The sequence below is a fragment of the Misgurnus anguillicaudatus genome, chromosome 16 (assembly GCF_027580225.2).
Source record: "Misgurnus anguillicaudatus chromosome 16, ASM2758022v2, whole genome shotgun sequence".
Taxonomy (NCBI): domain Eukaryota; kingdom Metazoa; phylum Chordata; class Actinopteri; order Cypriniformes; family Cobitidae; genus Misgurnus; species Misgurnus anguillicaudatus.
The window spans coordinates 18,167,843-18,188,591 of NC_073352.2; the positions used below are offsets into that span (position 1 = coordinate 18,167,843).

General features: G+C 39.0%; 1 protein-coding gene across 4 annotated transcripts; it reads left to right on the forward strand.

The window, feature by feature from the left end:
- The first annotated feature begins 360 nt into the window (after window positions 1-360).
- Window positions 361-20,450, forward strand: lnx2b (ligand of numb-protein X 2b). 4 transcript variants are annotated; one of them, XM_055178795.2, is made up of 10 exons: window positions 361-519; window positions 6,230-6,808; window positions 8,324-8,505; window positions 10,331-10,527; window positions 12,831-13,229; window positions 13,487-13,621; window positions 17,023-17,197; window positions 17,320-17,563; window positions 18,057-18,215; window positions 18,389-20,450. In XM_055178795.2, the coding sequence occupies exons 2-10, from the start codon at window positions 6,414-6,416 to the stop codon at window positions 18,522-18,524; spliced, it is 2,022 nt and encodes a 673-aa protein (XP_055034770.2). In that variant the 5' UTR covers window positions 361-519; window positions 6,230-6,413; the 3' UTR covers window positions 18,525-20,450. The 4 variants fall into 4 exon arrangements, with proteins under 4 accessions (XP_055034770.2, XP_055034773.2, XP_055034774.2 ...); XM_055178798.2 differs by having other exon boundaries at window positions 366-523; XM_055178799.2 differs by lacking the exon at window positions 361-519 and adding an exon at window positions 638-1,013.
- The last annotated feature ends 299 nt before the right edge of the window (window positions 20,451-20,749 follow it).

Consider the following 20,749-nt stretch of genomic DNA (forward strand, 5'->3'; position numbering starts at 1 on the left):
GCAATGTATTTTGTTTAACAAATGTTGTATTAAACTGTATACATTTATAACATTTAAAACATATTACAACACCACAACCTGATATTTATGAAAAATACTCTTATTCTGAAAACACCGTTTATTATCTATGCTAAAATCTTATTCATGCTAGTTAGTCTGCTCGCTATGTACAGGACGACAGCGTCAAATCTAACTTTCCATGCACTGTATAATATTATTAATAAACAAGTTTAAACTACAGTTATACATCAACTTAAAATTCGCTGGTTTTAAAATTAAGATTTTTGTACACATTACACAACATTGAACCTGCACACAGCGCGTCGAGTCCAAAGGTAACTTATTTTCACTGTACCTGCGCGCGCCTGAACTTCCTGTGATGATAACGTCATATCTGCGTGTTTGTGTGAAACTCATGATGATCACTTCGCCATCGATGTAATCAACCCTGTACTGTACCAGGACATCTGGACACGGGATGGAAAAGTTGAGACATTAATGTTTCGGCGTTCAGACTAGGTCGGTAAGATTTATGTTTTTATTTCAAACACTTCTTTGTTTTATGACTTCCGGAAACCCGCACAGGTAAGACGAGTTTCGGTCTCGAGCGCGAAGTGTCTGACGCGTGTCTTTTCTTACATAACGCACTAATCTCAATATGTGCGGTTTAACTTAATCCTCGTGCTGATTTTATCACGTCATTAGCACTGAATGTGAATAAATACAGGCAGATTAAAGAACAATGCGAAGGTTACATGGCTTATATCACCTAGGTCACTACAGACACGCTGTAGCCTACCTGTAGTTGTTTTTCTGAAAGCAGAGGGACGTGACTGAAAGTAAAGTCGCCAGTGAGAGAAGCACATGCGTTATTTATTGATATCATTATAATGTGCGTTTCGACGGCGTTTGGTTGGTTGTATGGTTGTCCTGGTTACCATCAGTTTCTACCGCCAGCTGATTGATGAATGATTTATGGCTTCTTCCCTCTCGTGTCATATCTACCTGCAACGGTCAGTTCTTTTCCAAAAGGTTAAGACATACATATAATTATACATTGATGACATGTATTACTTAAATAAAAATGTGTTTTCCATGTTTTAAAGTGAGTTGTGTCCAAAAAGAAAGGTTTTATCTATGACCTTCTTCAAAAGGTGGAGCCTAATTTCAGAACACACACAACTGAACCAGGCTAAGCTAAACAAATATATGACATGTTATGTGTCCTGTTTTTCTCTATTTGTTAAAATTTTGTAGGTATTTTTATGTATTTTTGTCTCAAAAACATGCACTTGGCACAATTATTTTTAAAATGCATTAATTTGTGTGGAAATGATGCTGTGAAGGTCAAGCACACTTGTGTTAAGACTTGTAGTGCGTGCGTTGGTGAAAGATATATTCTGGTTCTTTCTTGTTAATTTGAGGGTATAACAACGCCTCAGGTGAACATGTCGGGCATACTGGCATACTTTGTAGACGATGTCATTCTCTCTGGGCTGTGGCATTGCCCATGTTTTTATTCTGTAAGGGTGTGGCTGAGCAAATGATTCATGGCCCCTGTTAGTGTTGGGTGGGTGAGAGGGTTTCAGACTGGATGGTCTCATCTTCTTTGATTTACCATTTGTTCTGTAGTAGCAATTGTGTTGATTTATCAGCGCAACAGCCCTGACCTGCTGCTTTAAACATCTGGAAAAACTATATGGACTTTGAATCAGTCCACGTTCAGTAATACACAAACAGGTAAGTGATCTATTGTTGACTAAGGGAGGTGAGTAAAAAAAGATTTGTTGGGTTTTGTTGTGGAGTTCAACCTTGCAATGTTCAGAAACATACTCTGGATTGTGACTACATATGTGGGATTGACAGACAGCTCATAGTCCAATGAGTCTTTGGGGTTGGTCCATCTATCTTGGCCAGGGTCACAGCTTCAGTAGCCGCTAGCAAAACATTACCATTTAACAATGTCCAGGGATTTATGATATAGAGTGTAGGCCTGCACAATAACGGGAAAACCGACATTGCAGTATTTTGTGAGGTGAGGTGTTTATTGCAATAGGAAATATACTGTATAACTTCACCAGATGACTTGAATAGCTCTGTTTGGATGATTTTTGTATACACTCTTAAACATAAAAGCGCTTAAAAGGTTCTTCACAGCGATGCCATAGAAGAACCTTTTTTGGTTCCTCAAAGAACCTTTTAGTTAAAGGTTCTTTAAAGAACCATGTCTTTTAAATCATCTGAAGAACCTTTTTAGACCTTAAAGAACCTTTTCTATACAGAAATGTTCTTCAGCTGTTAAAGATGCTTTAAAGAACTATTTAAACACAAAGATTCTTCAATGGCACCCATTACATTGCTAAAAACAATGTTATTTTGGTATAATACAATGTATTCATTTGGTTTATGGTTCCAAAAACACATTATTTTCCACATACCGTACATTATTGTTGCTCCATAGATTCCTGTCTTCCTGAAATGCTATGGTTTTGTACAAAGCTCATCGTTCTAAAAAGCGTTGCGTACCAATGCGCCTTGTTCAGTCTGCCGCCGTGTTGGTTCCGGGGTGAGGCTGTGGGGGATAGACGTCTGGAGCGTGCTTTGAACGTGTTGTTTTGTACCGGGGTGCTGGTCATTTAGCCATCAAAAATACATAATTTTACAAATTTCCACAGGACAAAGAACCTCAGAAATCATGGATTGTTAAAATAAAGAGAGACACATGACCTAATTTTGATATAAGAGCAGCGCATGTATATAAAATCTGTTTTGCTATTAGCCTGTTGGCTAATCACTAGTTCTTATGTTTTGGAGGCAAGCTCGGTGTTTTGCACTTGGGGCCCTGTTTTCGGATTGTTTGTGATGGGGTAGAGCGGTTTTGACTGAGATTTCGACGTGTGGTGCTGGCCCGAGAATTTTCGGGTGTTTCTTGTATCGCCTCCCACATCTATAATGGCTGTAGGTGCACGGGAACAATCCTTCCTAAAATGCATTAAACTTTCATTTACAAAGACGTGAAACTCTCAGAGTGGTCAGGGGTGTTCACTGATATGCTCACACAAAAATCGCTGCAAAAGACACATTCCAACAAGTTTTATTGTAGTTTTGTCCAACTCCATTGACTTGTATTAGATGTGCTGTGAGGTACGGTATTACTCCACGCCGGGAACTTTGTTTGTATTCCTGCAATTGGCAAAAGTGGATTATCGCCACCAACTGGGCTGGAGTGTTTATTATTCAAGCTCTCAGCGGAGGAATATACGGGTGTGAGGTGTTTGAAAAAATAGGTCCACAAGTTTACAAGGAATGCTAAAAAACCTGTTGGAGAGCGTCTTTTGCAGCGATTTTTGTGTGAGCATATCAGTGAACCCCCCTGACCACTCGTTGAGTTTCACGTTTTTTTAAACGAAAGTTTAATGCATATTAGTAAGGATTGTTCCAGTGCACCTATATACATCCATTGTAGAGGTGGGAGGTGAAAAAAAACACCCGAAAATTCTCGGGGCAGCCGCATAGGTCGAAATTTCAGTCATTTCATCATAAACAATCTGAAAACAGCGCTTTAAGTGTAAAATACCAAACTTGTCCTTTAAGCATTGTAAGCAACAGTAATGTAGTTCTATAACTAAATTCATAACTCCAATTCGTATAGATTACAAAAACACAAAGCATAAATACGTTAAAAATTTTCCTCCGATAAAGTTTTTAGGCACATTGACCGGAATCAACAGGATTCGTTTCTAACTAAATACCATTTGTAAGTTTCACAACTTTGTGGTTCATATTGGTGTTTTACCTCTAACAATACTTGCACAATAAACTTTCACGTAAATAGCTTATTATCAAGGTAATCACACGTTATTAAGTTAATGTTCATGTCTTGAACAAAACATAACAGAGAAAATACATGGGACATACGCTCATGTTTTATACAAACTGGAGATATATATTTAGTTGTTGTCATAAAATATTGCATGTGTTTTTAAAAAAAGTAAACATGCTTACAACATTATAAATTAGCGATTAGCCAAAAGGCTAATATCCAAAACGGATATTGTGTACACAATGCGTTATACTCGCTATACAAAAAGGTATTTTCTGTGTTTTGATGGCTGAATGACCAGCATGCCGGTGCAAAACAATACGTTTAAAGCGCACGCTCTAGACGTCTATCCCTCGCAGCCTCGTTTTGGAATCAGCGTGGCGGCAATCTAAATAAGGCGTATTGGCCAGACGTTGTGATTGGCCTGACTACCCTGGACAAGATTAGCTTACAATGCAATGCTGACAGGAGTTAATTTTGTCTTTACTACCTTATCAAAACGATCCGAATCTGATCCAAAAAATGCAGATGACCAAATTGATCGATCGACTTTGCCAGCACGGCTTGAGCAGGACGTAGCAGATTGGTAAGGTTAGGATACTAAAACATTAAAACCGTATCTGCATTTGTTATCGTAGAAACAACAAGTGCTACTCTGCACTGCTCAAATCTTGCGTTTGAATCATAGTTTAGTCAGTAGTAAATTCTTTAAATATGAAAAGATAGACTACTTACAGGCGGAGTCAGAAGAGGGCGGGATTATGATATAACCGCCGTGTCCACGTCAACCGGCCCAGGGAGTAAACGGATTGCCAACGATCTGTGTGTTTGTTGTAGTCCAAGAAAATAGATTTACATTGGAAACGATAACTCGGGTCATCATTTACTTTGGGATTAGTACCTTTTGCATACCATTAATATGTACTAACACACACGTACACACCAAAGGAAATGTAAAATTGGTGCTCTTTAAGAGATTAGCTCTGCTAAATGAGTACATGTAAATGTACAATTACCTGTGCTATGTTTCATAGTGTTAAACTTTATTGCATAACCCACTATCAATGCAAAATGAAACATGTATGCTCCAAATCTCATAATTAGATTATAAGACTTTAGCCTGGATTTCACTGACAGGGTCACAATTTATTTATTTAGTTTTATAGTAAGGTCATTTGGACTTATTGTGCATAAATTTAGTTTCGTTGTATAATTTTTTTTAGGGGCCTTGAATCACTTGTTTTGTGTAAATGATTGAGCTCATAGGACGTGTTTGTTATCAGTAGAATATTGAAAGAGGGCGGTCAGAGAGAAAAAAATGTCCTGCTTGACCTCGGACAACTCGCACGCACACACATACATGCATACAGCGTGCTGCATAATTGGTCAGAGGTTGAGATTAGGTCTTAAAATGCTCTGCTTGCATAAGTACCATATCAGCAGTCTACACTGCCCCTAATCCTTCGTCACACGCATACAAACCCACTCCAACCCCTCCTACAGGGTCGACGCAGCCAGACTCTGAACAATTTGTGTTGAGCGCCCCTTTAACTGAATGTCCTTGCATACACACACTCGCACACACACAAACAAGCTGAGATGCCGGGCTCTGGTTTCAGTCAGACTGCAGGCGTCCAGCACAGCTGTTGGGTTTGAGTTTCTTGTTTTCATGCAGTGGTTGCTGGGAGTGTGACTACGCTTTTATTTGAGGTGGGTTGGAAAATGATTTACTACCTCACATACATGGGCGACATGTTTGTTCTGCTAATCTCGTTAACAAGTTCGACATAGGTTATGGTTCTAACCAATTTTATGTTAAAGATCTAAATCATAATAACATAGTTTTAATTATTTCATCATTTTGAGCGATTGTTTGTGCGGGGTTTCTTTAAATAGGAGTTTTTGTATTTCATTATTATTATTATTACAGAATTATGGTATTGTATTGTAGATGTCTGATTTGTGAATTTGCATAATAGAGAGTTTATATTGTATGGGGTTTTAAAGTTACACAGTTGATTGAATTAGCAATTGTGGATGGAATAAGCAAAGATTATGTGCTCACATGTTATTGGCCATAACAAAAATGCAGTCATTTCTCTACCTTTAATTCTGTACTATAAATAGTTGCATCACTGTTTCTTATAGTAGCATTTTTGTTTTACTGTGTGGTGAGGTCTTGCTGTTGTTTAATGGAGCTTAACCTGTTTAATGACTTAAACAGTGATAGTAAGTCAAACTCAGATTTTTGTCAGGGAGGAAACTCGTGGAAAGGATACAGCTGCACCCCTCTCCCCATACTGTTGCTGTTAAGTGGATCCATGTCATTTCCTGTCCGGCCGGCATGAGCCAAAAAAAGATTGCCTGACGTGAGCTTCAGCTTTTCTTTGTTCTCTTTTCCAACAGAAACTTGGGATATTTAGATGAAGCTGCTTGTGGTTCGCTGTCTTTCTGGATTGGAAATATTGGATTGTTACAACTTTTACACCTGATGAGGCTGGACTTGTGTTTAGGAGGCTGAGAAAAAGGCATAAGCTCTCACCTCCAGCCCTGAGGACATCCAGCGTCACTCCTTCTTTATTCCGAGGCCATGACGGAGCCCAAGGCACCTCCGCCGGTGAGTGGCGTAACGTGGACGCGGGTGTGCAAGGAATGTGGACAGTGCCATGAAGGTCAGGACAGTCACCTGTACGAATACCAGGATGAGGTGGACGATGAGCTGGTTTGCCACATTTGCCTGCAGCCACTGTTGCAACCCATGGACACACCGTGCGGCCACACATACTGCTTCCATTGCCTCAGCAACTTCCTGCACGACCAGGACTTCTGCCCTGTGGACCGCCAGCGGCTTCAGCTACAAAACTGCCGCTCTTCCAGCCTGCTGGTGCGCAACCTCCTGGACAAACTCAACGTGCTGTGCCCGTTCCCCAGCGAGTGCCAGCAAACCATGCAACGTTGCGAGCTGCAGCCCCATCTCCACAACAGGTTAGTGCGTGCCGTACTGCAGCCATATTTTAATGGAATTCAAAACAACTGATGCAGTTTAGATACGACATGCTGCAGGTTATATCTAAACAGTGGAATGGTGAATAGAATTGTGAGGAGGGGTGGATGGAGCTGTTTTGGTAAGCTCTCAATCACAACAGTATTCATGAACCTTGTATTAAAGGCTTTCTAAAAAATATCACATGCACTACTTTAGTCATTATAAGGGTTGCTCAAACATTTATGGAATTCCACTTATCCAGGTTTCATGTGAACAGAGAGATTTAAGAGATTAAAGATTGTAGACGGACAGCTTGACTCCAGCAAGAACTGGTCAAGTTTTTACATAATGGAAATAATTAGGAATCACATAAATTATTCTTTTGTCTCCAGAGGACGTTCAGACTTGTGACCACTTGTCAAAATGATCACTTATTACAGTTTGGGATATTTAGTAGGATTTAAAAGAATAGTTCAACCCAAAATTAAAATTAGCCTTTTTTTATCACCCTGAAGCCATCCTAGGTGTATATGACCTTTTTCTTTCAGCCAAACACTTCTGAGTTAAATTAAATAATTTCCTGCTACTTTTTTGCTTCATCATGGTATTGGATAGTGCCCCATTTTTTTAAAACTCCAAAAAGCACATCCATCTGTCAAAAACCAATCCATACAGTTAATAAATGAGGTGAAGCCTTGACCTCAACAGTCTTATGAACACATGCATTGGCGTAGTTCATAAAGTTTAAAATATAGATGTTTCCTTACTGAAACTCATCATTTTGTCTCGAAAGAGAAGTAATGACCATATGCATTCGTTTTTGATGGATACATTAGTTTTTTTGGAGCTATACGAATCAGACACTATTCAAATATATGATAAAGATAGGCTATAAGGATATTATTTAATATAACTCTGACTGTGTTTGGCGGAAAGGCTTTACTATACACCTAGGATGGCTTGAAGGTAACTAAAATATGAGGTTATTTTCCTTTTGAGTGAACTATTCCTTTAAGCAGTGTTAATGGTTCAACCAGGCCTACTCGCAATCCACCCATCTGCAGAATTCACTCTGGTTGTATACAGAACATTGACACTATGCCACAGCGTTCATGTCCCTCACCACGCTAGTTTTCCATGTATTCAGTGATGTAATAGTTGGGTCTAAAGGTTGTTGGCTGATTATTCACGTGGGCAGCACAATGTAAACAGAGAGAGAGCAGCTGTAGAGATTTCTAGTATGGGGAGGGGGATGTTGACTTGGTGATATCCAGGTTAGACCTGATTCTGCTCCTGGCTGATCTGTTTCATCTTCATCCCTGCAATGCAGTACAATACAGCCTCTTCCTCTGCATATCTCCTCTTCTTCCTATCCTGACAATCCCAACCCTGATGACCCATGTGGGGCTAATAGCTGATGACTAAACGTTAACGTGATGCATTGATTTATTTGTTATTTTGGTACCGCTTTCTGCTGACATTGTGAATATAGCCTCTCTCTCTCTCTCGCTCAGATGTCCTGCATTCCGACGGCTCAGGGAGGAGGCAGAGAAAAAGAAGAAACCTTCCTGGAATGAATTAAAGGGAAGCAAATCCGATGGAGATTTAACTGATATCAAATCCACACGCACAGCTCAGCTTGCTGGGCCTTCAGAACCTGGCTTGGTTAACCATGCTTATGAGGAGGGTGAAGATGGTATGACATCATTTCTGATTTACTGTACGTTTCTGTAATGAACCAGACACACATATCATATATCTTTGCCTTCTAAACCCTGAGTTTTCAATCTGGGGTCCCCTGTGGTTCCGTGCACTGATATATAAAACATAAACCTCATTCACACACCGCTTCTGTGTGAACGCAAATACTTCCTGTTCATTTTCTGGGATCGCTACCGGAAAGAGGACTTGGTAACATTGCCGTAATGAGACGCAGAAACAATGCCATAAGTGGCGTGTCGTAGTGAGGACGCGTGTGTCATGGAAATATGAAGTTATGCAGATTAACATTTACAACAAGAAATGTCTGCAAACTAGACTGAAGCAGATATCAGGGAGCTTGTCACTATCCGCACTGCAGCGGAGATCATTCAGCAGCATAAAAGAATAACACTCATATGAGCTTATAATAAACAAAAATGCACACGCGTCATCTCAACAAGATATATCAGCTCTTTAAAATGAGGGTTTTAAATGCACATTAACATTTACAATGAGAAATGTCTGAAAACTGGACTAAAGCAGATATTAGGGAGCTCGTCACTATCCACTCCAAGCACCAAGCTGAGATCATTCACCAGCATGACAGAACAGCGCGTCACATGCTTCTTTTATAGTCTTGTCATAAACAAAAATGCATGCGAGTGGTTTCTGGAGTAAGAAATAATGGATAATTAGCAAACTTTAGACACTACAGAGAAAAAAAAAACCAAATGCAGGACTTTAAACACGTCATGTGTCTTTACAGGATCTTTATGGCATCTGTGTGAACGCGCACACACAGTAAATCATTGGCAGTGTGAATTAACCAAAAATCACACGGTCCCAGATAAATCCCAGATGCATTTTCCATGTATTTTCCGTAATGGCTGTGTGAAAAAGGCTATATAGAAATGTATTAAATAGACTCCATGTATTTCCAAATTGGGTCCAGACTCAAAGAAACATAACTTTTATTTTCTTGTTTCCAAATAGTTTAGAAGCACTATTTAGTGTGAGTTATATGTAAATTTCTCATGAAGGACAGTTTGGGCATTTGTCAAACATTAAATCGTTATTGGGATATTATGATGGGGAAGAGTTTAGGTGAGGGTCAGAATAGCTTGACAATCAGGTATGAAGATTACCTGATCCATGTTTTTTTTACTTGTATCATTATCCATGTTTGGTTAAATTTAGACTTGTTTACATATTTTTGTGAAAACACAAACAAATTATTTTTGTAATGTTCCAGTATTTAGCATCTAGTAAAGATAGGATTCAGAAGTGTTATTGTTTTTGTGTAATGTTGTGTGGTAGCTCAGGAAAAGGTGAGAAGAAGGTAGCACGGATGGTGAAAAGCAAAGGAAATTGTTTTGCAGCTGTGTTTACTTTTAAATGAACCAAAACAGAGAGAAACTTTGATGTTGCTCTTTCTCTTGTGGGTGGGTGAGTGACTTAGAGGTATCAGGATGTTATTAATATATAACAGAGACAACAAAACCGACAATCATCGAAACGTCTCTGTCTGAGAACAAATATATAATTAAGATTCACATATGATCCATAACTGCGTAATGCTGGAAATCTCCTGAGGGAAGTCTGGTCCTACTGTCTGGATTCATAAATATGTTATTAATCATCATAACAGAGTTGCCTAGCAACTGTCCAGCTATCTCAAAGAAATATGATATCAAACATTCTGTGCTCCCTAACTTAAATGACTCATTCCAAAGTAAACACAACCAAGGAACGAACTGTTTGTAATATCTTACAATGTCTTGGATTTACATTGAGTTTCTGATGTTCTGGTGTTTTGGCAGACACCCCTATGAGGTCCAGTCTCGTAGCAGAGGCGAGCGTAGTGGAGCTGGTTCGAGAGGATCCAGAGGAAGATTTGGGATTCCGTATAGTTGGAGGGAAAGACACGCCCTTGGGTAACATTGTGATACAGGAGATTGTGTGTGATTCACTAGCCGCTCGGGATGGCAGACTGGCACCAGGTGATCACATTTTAGAGGTGAGGCTTATTATCAATCTTCACAGTCACCGTTTTGAACCCATTGAATGTTTTACACAGGTTTTATCTGTCAGAATCAGTCTTTCTATTCAGTTCTAATGTTGACAGTGTACACATTGATGTGTTTGCATTCTAGTCACATCCCTGCTCTTTCATTTTAATGCTGTATATTGGAGAATTCCCAATAGCTGGCACATGATTGACCATTAAAAAATGTTACAAAATGTTCAGTGCTAGGCACAAAATTCCCATTTGTTAATATTTTGCTTGTTTATTTAGTTTCATGATGGTGTAAGAATGTAAAATGGCTCATCTTTTATTTTTCATGTTGAATTTTAACTAAATTTATTGGGTTTTTGTAATCATTAATATATAACAGCCTTAATTCCATGCAGATCTCTGTTGTTGTTGAGGTTGAGGACAAAGGACAAATCTGTGCAAAAAATAGCATATTATGTTCAAAATATTATCAAACTGTGTGGATCATCGAGTTGTCTGCAGTATCTGGAATTCTGGATATATCTTTGTTATATATATATTTAATTTCAACCTTTGACCTTAGCGGATGTTAAGTTTGTATGGTCGACTAGTGGATAAGAAATACAGGGTTCCCACGGGTCCTGGAAATCGTTGTGGATCTGGCGGAAAAAATTCAAGGCCCTGGGAAGTTTTTGAAAATATACATACATAGATACAAGTAATTGAAAGTGCTGGAATCTCTTTTTTGCCAGAAGTTTTCTGGAAAAAATCCATATTATTCCCTGTGTAGTGTAGGATAATATCATAAAAATTCTAGACTTTTTAAGCACACGTGCTAAACTGTTCGCTTTAAATGCTTTTATCTTCTGTATGCGAATGTTGATTTTTAATAAAATGCTTTTTTGCATAGTTGTGTTTGACACATGAAAACGTCTCGGGTTACATATTTAACTGTTGTTCCCTCAGAAGGGAACGAGACGCTGCGTCTCCCTTGCCATACTTCCTGCGTCCCTGTAACGTCATCTTTGGCAATATTTCAGATGGCAATATACTTCCTGGCTTCCACATCACCCTGTCTTTGTCGTTAAGCCTCACCATTGGTTGAATTTGATATACACATTCAGACACACTTACCCCTGGAGGCGTCACCAAAGTTTCACTACAGTGACGCAGCTCGAGTTCCCTCGAAAGGAAACTGTAACAATGTATCTTAAAAGGTAACACGATGTAACCTTGCTCTCACTTGAAATGTGTCCCCACATAAGTCCTTGAATTTGAGGGTATTGGACCTGGAAAATCCTTGAAAGGTCCTTGAATTTGAAGTTAACTAAGGTGTGGGAACCCTGGAAATAATTTAAAATCGCATACACAACCCTTTATTCCCCTTTTGTCATCTGAGTTCTGTTCCTTACTTTCTCAGTCATTTTAGGAAATTTAAATTCTTGTTCCCACAATTCTAAGCCCTCCTAGGAATTCTGCCTCTGGCCGTCATGGAAAGCAGTGCTTTTGTAAACGAAACCAGCACAACTGGCTTTACATTCAAATTCCACCTTGAGTTTAAATGAACATATCTCATCTTTGCTGTAATCATATATGTGGAAATCTATATAAGACCCACCATGCAGCCTTATGATGATCGAAAATACTTCTTGAGGGAACCATTGCTCGTAAAGAGATCTTTAGTTGACTTGGATATCTTATTTCTTGAAACAGGATCTCTCTTTATTCCTCCCGGTTCAACACTGCATTGATTGTTACAAAAGGCTCTCCAAGCCTAAGGCATAGGAAGATATTCTCAGTACAGGGTCATAAATAAACAGCATTATTATAACATCGCTTAATGGTGCAATGTGGGACTTTTAGAAAGATCTCTTGACAGAAATGCAATGTAATATACATAACTAAATTATCAGTGGTGTACCTTACATAATAAACTATTGTTTTTATTACTTTGGAATAAGCAGTTTTTATCTACATAAATTGTGGGTCTCTTTACATGAAATTCGCATTCATGTTTCTACAGTAGCTCTAAATAGACAAACTGCTCTACAGAGCATGTTTCGTCCCATAGTTGTTTCAGATGATGACATGTTTGTCCTGTGGCAGCTACCATTGCTTTTCGAAATTGTAGTTAGTTGCAATTCGCAATCTAACCGCTAGATGCCATGTTACACTTTTAAATTAAGCTCTTAGAGAGAATGCACTTTAACCCCATATAAGGAAATTAGCAATACATTCACTTTATGAAGCAACATTGAACTACCTGCATTCATGACAGATCTTTGATGTATTGAAACAAACAGTGTGGTCTTCTCTATCGGCAGGTGAATGATGTGAGTTTGGCATCCATACGTCACAGTCGTGCCATCTCTATTTTGCGAAAGTCGGGTTCCCGTCTCAAGCTGACTGTCATGCAGGAAAAGGGCTTTAAGCCCCGACAGGATCTCACCCAACCCTCATCCTCCTCCTCGGCACAGCCGACTAATCCCAACCAGAACCACGGCGCTGTCATCCAGGTTACCCTGGTAAAACGTGAGCGCTCTGAGCCATTGGGCATCAAACTCATCCGAAAGCAAGAAGAGCCTGGAGTCTTCATCCTAGACCTGCTGCCAGGAGGCCTGGCTGCCCAAGATGCCAAACTGCGAAACAACGACAAAGTGCTGGCCATTAACGGACAGGACTTAAGACATGGTACCCCGGAGAGTGCAGCTACAATCATACAGGTATTGAGAGAGCAGAGGGACTATTGAGAGTTTTAAAAATATGTAAATGTTTTAATCTGTCAGTGATAAATGATTTACTGTTTTCTATATGAAAGCATATTAGATAATTGTAAAGAGAATCCCAAAAAATTAACATTTATCTTAAATATTGACTGAGTAAGGCCATCTCAAAGATTGAAATTAAAGTCTCATAATTAGATGATTAGATTTTTTTCACATTTATGTATACTTTTTTTTATCTCTTATGTTTGTGGTAGGCAAGTGAAATGCGGGTGAACTTTGTAGTGATGAGGCTTCCTGATCCTTCTGAGGAGGGGGGTGATGGACAAAGCAGAGGGGCCAGGAAGGCCCCCGAACCCCAGTTCTTTAGACGACAGTCCACATACATAAAGGTAAAGAAGCATGCTTCACCCTCTTTATAGCACTTTATTTTATGATTAGTTGGAGGGAACTGTGGCATAGTGAACATGTGGTTAGCGTACACACAGCAGTGGCCAAAAGTGAAGTTTGACTTTGAACAATTGACCTCTTCGCCTTATATTAAAATATTTTGTTAAAGATGCATTAAAAACTTTGTATGCATGTTGCATTGGTGTGTGTCCCAAAAAGTGGAATATGATCAAAAACATGAAGGAAGCCCCGGCTAGGTCAGTTGGCCTTTTTTTTGTGGAGTTTGCATGTTCTCCCTGTGTCACAAGGGTTTACTCCGGGTACTATCAGGGTTCCCACGGGTCCTTGAAATCCTTGAAATTTTGTGAACCTGGGGGAAAAATTCAAGGCCCTGGGACGTTTTTGAAAATAAACATGCATAGATACAGGTCATTGAAGTGCTTGAATCTATTTTGTGCAAGATTCTAGACTTTTTAAGCACACGTGCTAAACTGTTTGCTTTACATGCTTAATCTTCTGTATGATTCATACCAACATTTTTTGCATAGTTGTGAAACGTCTCAGGTTACGTATGTAACTCTTGTTCCCTGAGAAGGGAATGAGACGCTGCGTCTCCCTTGCCATACTTCCTGCGTCCCTGTAACGCCGTCTTTGGCAATATTTCAGATACCGATATACTTCCTGGCTTTCGCGTCACCCTGTCTTTGTCGTTAAGCCTCACCATTGGCTGAATTTGATATACACATTCAGACGCACTTGGAGGCATCCCCAAAGTGTCACCACAGTGACGCAGCATGAGTTCCCTCGAAAGGGAGCTGTAACAATGTATCTTAAAATGTAACACGATGTAACCTTGCTCTCACTTGAAATGTGTCCCCCCATTTAGTCCTTGAATCTGAGAGTATTGGACCTGGAAAATCCTTGAAAGGTCCTTGAATTTAAAGTTGGTGTGGGATCCCCGTACTACAGTTTCCCCATACATGCCAAAAACATGCAGGATAAGTAAATTGGAGATGCCGAATTGCCCCTCCCCCAATGTGTATGGATTATCTTGTTGTATGGATTAACCAATTTTCACAATGGATGCTGGAATGGTGTTAAGAATAAACAAATAAACAATACATCTTGGTTGCACAATATGTAGACTGTGCTGCACTTGTCAAAGCCTGCATTGCATCTGCACGAGATGTCTTTTCACCCAGAGACCAGTCACACCCTGCTTTTGTGACACTTCCTCACCAGCTGAAGGCACAGGCAGCAAATACAGTCGGGCAATGGGAGATGAAAGCGGATGCCCCCCTCTCTACTCGTCCCTGATCAAAAGGACTGGGGTGCTGCTCTCAGAGCTTCTACAGCCACTGTGTTTGTTTGTAGCCAGGGATCAAAGCTGGTGACAGTTAGCTTTCACCTGTGGAGATGAAGTCTTAACTCATGCTGGGAGGAAGGGCCACCCCGCTGTGTAGGAAGAGTCCTCCCCCTCTGGAGGTCTGGAGACTCCAGCGAAACTCGGAGAAGTTACTTTGGCACAATCTATGAGTTACGATGGCAGCGCGTCAGAGTCGCTCACGTCGACGCGTCTTTCTGCCTTGCAGCAGGATCTGAAATGTTTGTTTTTACAAATGTTTTCACCGCAGGAGTCTTAAGCTTTAACTTTTTACCCGTCCCCCAGGAAAACAGAATGTAACTTTTCTAAGATTTCAATTAACCAATTGCTGAGTCAATAACTGAAGGAATAGTCTCTCGTCATTTACTCACCCTAGCACAAGCTCTGATGTATCACATCAATTCTTGTTTTTGTTTTTTTGCATTTTGTCATGTGAGATTGTGATTTTATGCTATCAAGAAGATTTTATGCTATTAATATTTGTCATATATGATTTGAGTGATGACTGTTTTGCTTTGTTGTTGTTTTTTTTTTGTGAGCAAGATTTCGCTAAATAGGTTGATCAGCTGAGTCGTAAACCTCTTTCGCACAGCACATTAATCCCAGATAATTCCTATTAAATTGCCTTGTGTGTTCACGCAAACACGTCACGTAATTTATTCTGGGATCACTTCTGTAAAGGGGACCTAGTAACATCGTCATAATGGACGTGTGTGATGATCACGTGCACAGATTTTGGAAAATCATTGGCAGGAATGAACCAAAATCAAACAATCATCCTATTTTCTGTGTATTTTCCCTAATCTGTGTATGAAAATTGCTATATACATCTATAAGTACATGAGGGTCTGTAAATGGTGACAACGTTTTCATTTTTGGTCAACTATTTCTTTGATAGTAAATTTCCTGATATCAACCATATTGCAGTAATCCGTATTTTTAGTAATTGTGAGTCATTAGTTGCCAGAAAGGTGTATTGTTTAGTCAGTGTAAACACAGAAATACAATTTTGTTAAAGCTCACCTAACACACGCTGTTTCTGCTTATCTCATGTTAATATTGAGTATCTACAGTATAGAGTAGTATTACATCCATCATATATCCAAAGTGTCTTTAGTTTTATCAGATTTATAAAAAGACAGATCAGCTGTACCAATTTGTTCAGAATAAAAACCCGAGCTCCTGGAGGCATATCACGGGTGAAGCGAGTCACGAGCAAGCAACACACTCAAAACTTTATACCACTATCTCTGGATAACTTATGATTCACTACATGTTCATGTCATTTACATTATATGCACTTGCACGATGATTGCCAACAAAACACAGACATTTGATGCCGTTTTACTTAATGCATGTGACTCATGACTCGAGTTGGACCGCCCCATTTCAACGAAATCCAGCGTTAAACAAACACACACAACTCTGCTGCTACCCCGCATAAACTAACTATATCCATCGTTTCCATTATGCTGGGTTCTTTGGGAAACTGAACAAGCGTCTTAGGTGACGTTGATTTCGTGTCAGCTCTTGGTTGGTGTGTGCATGCGCTATTGCCCATATAAGGACTGTACTTCCTGCACTGAAATTGCCCATAAAAGAGATAAAGCAAGATTATTACGTGTGAATCTTACACGTTAAAAAAAACGTTCCTAAACTTGTACAACCGCTGGCAACCATTTTTTGGTTGGCAAACACTCTTCCTATGTTTAGCATTAGGAATCCAAATCTTAAACCGTGTTAAGAAGTCAGAATGCATGGAATTGCCCCTTTTAAAATGTAGTTAATCCTCCTTTATGGTTGGCATTAAATCTAAAACCAATAAGTAATCCATTGGAATATATAGCACAACTCAATGTGCTGGAATCACCTGTTTTGACTTCCTCCTATTAACTAAAGTCGTGACTGGTATGCGCAGTAGGTGCCAGGAGTGGGGTACATAGGCTACAGTAAAAAAATTACTTTAAACAACAAGTACTATATTCATGCAAGTAATGTATGCATATTATCTCGGTCTAGGATCCTCCATGTGGGTTCTCCAGTCAAGAGAAGACCGTGAGTCTAAAGAAGGAACCTCGACTCTCTCTTGGCATCACCATTGCAGGTGGAAGAGACTGTCGCAGCCGATTGCCCCTCTACATCACCAGTGTGCAGCCGGTGGGCTGCCTACACAGAGACGGCACCATCAAAACAGGTCTGAATTCTATCATCCTCTATTTTCACACCATTTTTTATTATTGTGTACAACACTGAACTACCAATACCCACTTTGTAATGCTTTTTTGACTTTTATCTGTCATCATGGCAACGGTCCAGGTGATGTATTGCTGAGTATAAATGGTATTGACCTGACTCAGCTGACCTACAATGAGGCAGTGACTGTCCTAAAGGCCCAGACCGCTCACAGTACGGTGACACTAAAAGCTATCCAGACCTTCACGGATGAGGAGGAACCGGATGGAGAATCTAGCAGGAGAGAAGAAATGGACACACAGGATGGTCTCAAAGAGGAAGACGTTAACTGGGTTCCTCTCTGGACCCGATGGCTAGGCCTACCCAGGTTGGTGGCATATTGAGTATAACACACTATTTCTTTTGCTTTATAGATATCATGTTTTTATCACCAAAAGGGGACTTTCACTTTCAAATAAATGTCAAATAAATCTTTGGTGTCCCCAGACTGCGTATGTAAAGTTTTAGCTCAAATACCATATAGATAATTTATTATAACATGTTAAAATTGCCACTTTGTAGGTGTGAGCAAAAATGTGCCGTTTTTAAGTGCAGGTTAAGGGGCGGTATTATCCCCTTCTGACATCACAAGGGGAGCCCAATTTTAATGACCTATTTTTTTCACATTCTTGCAGAGAGTGGTTTACCAAAACTAAGTTACTGGGTTGATCTTCATCACATTTTCTAGTTTGATGGAAGCACTGGGGACCCAATTATAGCACTTAAACATGAAAAAAGTCACATTTTCATTATAAGTCCCCTTTAAAAATATAGGATGTTATTTGCGAATATTAATTTGACAATCTTTTTTTATTAACAAGCTACATGCACTGGTGTCGTGATATTATGCTGATGAAGACCAACAGTGAGAGCTGGGGCTTTAGTATTGTCGGGGGATATGAAGAGAGTCGTGGCCAGCAGCCCTTCTTCATTAAGACAATAGTGCCAGGAACGCCAGCTCATTTTGATGGTCGCCTCAAGTGAGTCTTTGATTTACATTTATGCTGTCAGTTTTCCCCAAAACAAATTACATTGCATTTGAAAGTATATATATTTGTGCTGGAAATGCACTGCTCTATATCAATTGAGCTGCAATGGAACCGATACATGTATATGCCTTTCTTTAAATAGAGACTTTTATACTGTCTTGCAGGTGTGGTGATGAAATCGTGGCTGTGAATGGACTCACTACAGTCGGCATGAATAACTCCTCTTTAATCCCAATGCTGAAACTGCAGAAGAACAAAGTCACATTGACTGTGGTCTCCTGGCCGGGCAGTCTAGTTTAAGACCAGCCTATACTAAACCACTGTTACTTATTCTACCACAAAGTCAATGTACAGCGTTATTATAACAGAAGAGAAATTGATTATTTTTGTCCTTCCTTAACAACAGGTTGCACTTAAGTTAGTGATGACAGCCAGATTTAAAAACAGGTTACCAGGATTAATAAAAGGCAGGTTGTTATTTAATTTACAGGTATATCATACTCTATATTGAGCTGTAAGGATGTGAGACATTGACTAAGAGACAGTAAACATAAAAGTTTTAAATTGGGACATTATACCTTTGAACCAGCTTTCTTGTCTGGATCAATTTTTAGAATGTACATTTAAAATGCTTTATTTACATATATAGCCTGTAAGCATTTTGTAGATGGTTTCTGAATCAAAGTGGACAAGTAGTGTTGTAATTTTTGTAACTACATGTAACTGGGCCTTGGATTTCTGCTGTTACGTGTCGTAAGCATATTTACACTATTGTAAACCTTTGCAGTTGCTGTTAGGGTATAAGTTTAGACCGTTTTCTAGAACTACAGCTTAGCTTGTTTGAAATATTGGTGAGAATGTATCTCTTGTGTGCCTTGCATATAAATGTGTACAAACGCACACTGATCCACACCTGCCTTAATTGCTGTAACCCAAAAATGCCACCTTAAGCCTTTAATCATTTTTTCAACTGCTTGTTTGAACTTTTAAAATGTTTTTTTTTTCTTTTGCTTTTTAATGCATTTCAGTGAATTTATGTGCCCTTCTTAGTATTGCAATGGAGTAGTGTTGCTATAAATTAAATATTCTGGTTTATTTTGTCATTGTTGACAGAACTAATACCAAAGATCTACATTTTACTACTGCTAATCATTTTTTGTAGTCCCTCTGGGATTCCCAGGCCGTAACAGCAGCTTGGTCCTATTGGGTGTCTGAGCCATTTGAAGGGCAAGTGGGTCACATGCTGTCAAACTGGAGATCTGTGGAGGATGTAAATCAGTCCTGTGCAGTTTAATTTTGAACTATGAACCTTGGTTTTAAATCCTGCTATGTGTAAAGATTAAAGGGATTTTTTAATTCAATATAAAGTGTTGAATTTGAGGTGATGGTGATATCTTGATGTAATACTTGCTTAAAAAGTCACCAAGCCCTTGCAGAGATGTAACACCTGCTGCAGGGCCAAATTACATTTTATTGTGATAAAAAGTTAACCAGAGGTGGACAGTAGTGAAGTATTAACACCAATAAAGTACAGATACTTGAAAAATGTACTTTAGTAAGTGTTTTTGTTTGTACTTCACTACATTCCAAAGCATAATATAATTTTTACTGCTTTATGGGGCGATTTCCCAGACAGGGTTTAGATTAATCCAGGACTAGGCCTTAGTTAAATATGGACATTTACAAACAAACCTTACAAAAACAAAACTGGTGTGCATCTTGAGACAAAACAATGGCACTGATATATGTTAAGATATGTATAGCTGAAACATGCATTTTAGTCTGGGACTATAATAAGCCCTGTCCGGGAAACCATCCCTGCATTTCATAAATACTAGTTATTGTTTTGCATTTACTACTTAAGTCAAGATAGTAATAGATATTAAATGTAATTGTTAAACGAAAAAAGTATGAGTACTGTCCACCTCTGACGTTATCTATCTCTGATCTCGGAGACATTTCAGACCAGACGTAAACGAAATGTATATGTACGTTTGCAAATGCACAATCCATCTGCAACATTGTCAGATATTTTAGGTACTGAAATGAATCTTAACATTGAAACTTCACTCTACATGGGTCCATGTCAGTGTCTTAGCCTGCCCTCTAGAGGTCATATAAAGCTGAATATTGTAAATTCTCTTGTAAATCCTTGCACAACTGCTGCTAAATTGAAAAAGAACACATTTTATACCATTTTAAGAAATAAAAAATTAAGAAAAATAATCACTTGTGGACATGCTCAATCAAGTGCAGCTGAATCCCTCATGCTGAGTTTAGTTTGTTCTTCACACTCTGCATAGCCCACCCCCACTTTACATTGTCAATGTGGAGAAATGGGTTAGCACCCATATATTGATAAAATAACATCTTTATATTTTGTAATCTTCTTGCTGTTAACTTGTGGGACAACATTAACATTTAACATAAACGTTTGAAAAGAAAATCAGCTAATTTAATATACGATTAAGATGACCAAATTTGTATGAGTAGGTTTAAATATAAGTTTTTTTTAAAAAAAGGAC